The following is a 4,664-nucleotide window of genomic DNA, read 5'->3' on the forward strand; positions in this document are numbered from 1 at the left end:
AATGGGGTAACTTGTTTAAGTGAATTTTAAGTACTAAAATGCATCAAAATGCAGGATTTTGGGTGCCGGCCCCTCCCCCCCCTACTTGGCTTCGATTATTTTCAGGATTTTTAGGAAAGGGACACTTTCATCTCTGAGACTGAGACTGCTAGAAACATTTGTACATATGGTAATTTTATAGCTTAGCATAAAACTGATTGATTACAGATCAATAGTGTGTGCAAATTAAACTTTTTGATAAATGAGCTATAGAAATTTCCAAGAACACACACAGCATTTCTAAGTTATAAAAAAAATACTAATAATTACACAGAGACTTTTTAGAGTATTTTAGATAACAATAAAGATGTATTAGTCATAATAAAAGAAATAACATTAATTTATTTTCTGTAGCACTAGCAGCAATATTGTTTTATGTTGTAAATTTAACCCTTAGAAGTATATTAATTTTAGGTATTTTTTATTATTGATTCTGTTGAAAAATGAAGAGTGTTTTTTTTTGAGGATTGGTAGTTAACACACAACTATTTTAAATAGATATTTTTCTTGTTATATTTTCAGATCATGAAACTATATTCTTTGACAGTCATGATATATCAAAACCTGGCTCTGCATCTGTTCTCACAGAGGTAAGGAAAAGATTAGATTTGTGCTTGACAACTGAACATTGAGAAATAAATTTTCCTATCGGAAAATAGATAATTTCAGTATATAATAAAACAGTTCAGTGGTACTGTTGTTTTACCTTGAGAGAGAAACTTGTGAGATGAACCTTATTATACAGAGCAGTACACAGCAAACGTGAAAAGTCTTAAGGTTTCATTCTATTATAACCTGTTTTATGGCTTGTGTCAACATGCAGTATTGATAATGTGGTGTAGTTGTGGTATTTTCAGGTTAAACTGATTTCCTCAAAGAGTATTAGGTAGACAGGTAGGTGATATATAACAGGAGGATTGGAATGATAAATTACAAAGTAGTGAAGAATTTAGCTAAAATTAACTGTGTTTGAGCAGAGAAATAGATTGGACTAAATGTGCAACACAATGAAAACAGTGTTCATTAATTCAAAAAGAAAACTGTGTGTATACTTACTTGCTTTTGAACACTGGGTATCACCTTTCACTGGATTCATGAATGGATCTAACCAACTCACTCATGATCTGGTATATGAATGTTTAAATGTAACATTTCCTACTTAAGGGAAAACATTAGATTTACCAATAGTGACTAGTACTAATGTGACTGGTTATTCTCATTCAAACATAGTGGATGCTAATATTTGGCCCAGTTCCCCCCCAGAAAAAGTGATAAGTGTTTTTACACAAATTTCTTATTCAAAGTTACATTTTAAACAAATAATTTAATCTTACCAATAGAATTAATTGCTTTTTTATTAATGTTTTTCTAATCAAAAGCATTTAATATAGGGATAAAATAATTACATCACTGAATAAGCAAACAGTGATGTAATTATGGGTGATTTTGATTTCAGGCATATAGACTGGAAAATGCTAGAGTCAAACTGTGAAGGAGAAAGGTTTTTGAAAACTGTTCAAGATGGCTTTCTTCACCAATTAGTTAAGGAATGTACTAAAAACAATGCTATTTTAGATTTATTGTTAACTTCAAATACAGAAATGATTGAAAGGGTGGAAATTGGAGAACATCTGGGTGTAAGTGATCATTGCTCTATTAGGTTCAATGTTTTGCTGCATATGGAGATAAGGAATAATGATATTTTAGTTACAAATATAAAAAGCACATTTTGAAGGGATGCGACAATAATTATCTGTTTATTGAGTAGCCAAGTTATTTGGAGAAACTGATCTGATTTTTATACATTCAAGGTAAACATATTTCTTACAGAAAAAAAAAGGTAGCTGCAAGTAAAACACCAGGTTGGCTCATAAAGAGTTTAAGAGATAAAATTAAAGAAAAGCATCATTAATTTAAGAAATTTAAATTGCCTGGTATGATGGAAGATTTAGGAGATTATAGAAGATCAAGAAAGTTGGTGAAAATTAACAGTAAGGATTTCTTTAAATACATTAAGTGTAAACAGAATGTTAAGATGGGAATAGGACCCTTAAGGGGTGATAAAGGAAGGATCATATCTGATGATTATGAGATGGCTGGGTTATTAAATTTTGCTTTTTCTTCAGTTTTTACTAACGAAGATTCAAGCAGTATTCCACATCTTGAGCAGTTGATAGATGGAAACAAGATCGAACTAAATGACTGCATTAATTCTGAGCTAGTTAAGAACAAATTACAAAGTTTAAAGAATGATAAGGCTCCTGGGCCAGATAATATTTCCCCAAGAGTTTTGAAGGAGGTTAAAGATTAGATATGTGAGCTACATGCTATTATTTCTTGTCAGTCCTTGAATAGTGGGCAGGTATCAGAGGATAGGAAGCTAGCTAATGTAACTCCTCTTTTTCAAGGGAGGTGATAAAAATTTTGTCTTTTTTTTTTTTTCAAACTGGGGTGAGTGAACTATTGTGAAAAACTTAATAGGGGGTGAATGATATAGGAAAATATTGAGAAGCACTGATCTAGCCCACCAAATTGATCTTTTATGCATTTATTAAAATGCTGTCTGGCATATAAAAGGCTGATCAGAAGATTTCTAACATATTACTTGTGTAAACTTATCTCATTCTTACATTTTATGTTTCTTCTGTATAAATGGCTTTACAAATGAAACATATTATTGCTTAGGTTTCGTCTTTTTGCAGTTTTGTTTTATATCTGTGTATTATTAGGCTTTTTGTGTTTTATGTCTTATTTAGAAAGGTAGTTAAATTATAATAGTTGTAGGACACTGCTTTGTGCATCTTATTATTTTGTGTTCTTAAGTGCATATTTTAAGTAAATATAAATTGTTAGTTACTAGTAATATCATTACAAGAAACTAAAGTTAACTTTCATCATGGGGCAGACAGTAAAAAAACTAGGTCAAACATAAGTACTAAATTTATTTTTGATGTAGATTTTTTTATTTATTGTTATAAAAGTAATGAAAATGTAAAAATTAGAAACTTATTAGGTTAGACAATGAAAAAATAAACATCTTCCATAAGATATAATTGTGAGTATCTCATGCATTACATCATTCAATATCATAACTTGAGTTATGTATTTGCCATTTGATTTACAACTTGTATCATAGGATTATTAGTTATACATGATTCAAAGAGCAATAAAACAATAACATTAATTACATGTGAACTGATACAAGCCTTAAGCATTTTAGGATAAATAATTGTAATATTCTGTTACAATGTTCAGTCATTGTAGAAAGAAAAAAGGTAATTTAAATTTATTTCATACTTTTTGTGGTAGTTACAAGGTTGATCAACTTGACTGAGTACATACAGTATTAGGGTAGAAAAAACAACCGATAAAATATAAAGTTTTACTAAAAAAAATGTTAATATTTAGTTAGGAATTTCTAGAGGTTATGTAGATGAAATTTGAAAACTATAAGGTAAAAAAAGCATTTTTAATCTTAACATGAAAATCATCTTGCACACAGAGTAATCATAGTTTGAGTCACACTCTGACTCCTTATATTCAAATACAAATGTTTAATAAGAATACTTAATTAACAAATCTGATTTTTTTGTTTACAAAAGACTTGTAATGTTCAACGAGCCTATATAGAGAAAGTTAACCAGCATTTGAATCTTTAAAACTTGTGTGTTTGTGACTTACTACTTTCTGAGAGAAACTGGTGTTCCTTGTAGAGTTAGGTGTAAGGAGAACATATAATACTTCATTTCAAAATGAAAAATGGCATAGAAGCTAAGAAATAAAATAGATAATGTTGTATAATGTAGCACACAATGTTTATGAATAAAATATTCTTAGTTTTTCCAGAGTTATCTAGGTGATTTACAAAACCCCATTTTTCCTCATAGTTATTTATACTGTCTGATTTTTGAAATTTTGCTGTGTACAAAATTATGCAAACAATTCTGACTAAAAAATAAATGGCACAAGTATACTGACTGAAAAAATCCAAAGTATATTTTCCTTCAGTAGTTAATCTCCAAACATTTAGGAAAGTCTTGTTGTAAAGAAATTATGATGACAGAATCACAGCTAGCCGCTGGGTTTTATCTCTGATGAATAGCAGTTATCATCTAAAGGTAAAGAAAGTTATTACTGATGCTGACTTCTTCCTTCATGTGTTCCACTGTTGGATGTACTCGCCTTAGGAAATAACAAACTTGTGAATGAAACATCCAGATGTCAGTGTTCCACCTGTACTTTCTATCATGGGTCAGATGTGAAACTGCTTTGTTTGTAATTAGGCTTGAGGCACCAGAAAAGAGAAGTATAAAGAGGAGAACTTCCTTTTCTTGTTGGAAAACAATTTTCAGCTTATTTTGTACTGACTCGCTTTTTGCTTTTGTTTGTTTGTGTGTGCTTCCATTGAATTTCCTTAGTAGTATCACAATGATATGTTAATTAAGTAATGGTAATTAACAGCTAGGTTACACTTAATTATTTTTGTAGATCTTCTGTTTTGCTGGGCATATTTTCTATTTTCAAACCATACTATTTTGGATGGATGAAACAACTTATGACTGTGATAATGATTAAGTGTTGGTTTTGTTTTTAATGAAGAGTGAGAACAAGGTTTTTCTTCCAAC

The 4,664-nt window shown here is 30.1% G+C and overlaps 1 protein-coding gene across 1 annotated transcript in view; it reads left to right on the forward strand.

Annotated features, from left to right (window-relative positions):
* Positions 1-4,664, forward strand: part of LOC106468956 (inositol-tetrakisphosphate 1-kinase-like) — a 51,883-nt gene that overhangs the window by 39,353 nt on the left and 7,866 nt on the right. The window contains exon 7 of the mRNA XM_013929410.2: positions 562-629. Within this exon, the coding sequence (XP_013784864.1) occupies positions 562-629 (68 nt within the window). The remainder of the gene's footprint in view (positions 1-561; positions 630-4,664) is intronic.

This window comes from Limulus polyphemus, unplaced genomic scaffold (assembly GCF_000517525.1).
Source record: "Limulus polyphemus unplaced genomic scaffold, Limulus_polyphemus-2.1.2 Scaffold3235, whole genome shotgun sequence".
In the NCBI taxonomy this organism is placed as follows: Eukaryota; Metazoa; Arthropoda; class Merostomata; order Xiphosura; family Limulidae; genus Limulus; species Limulus polyphemus.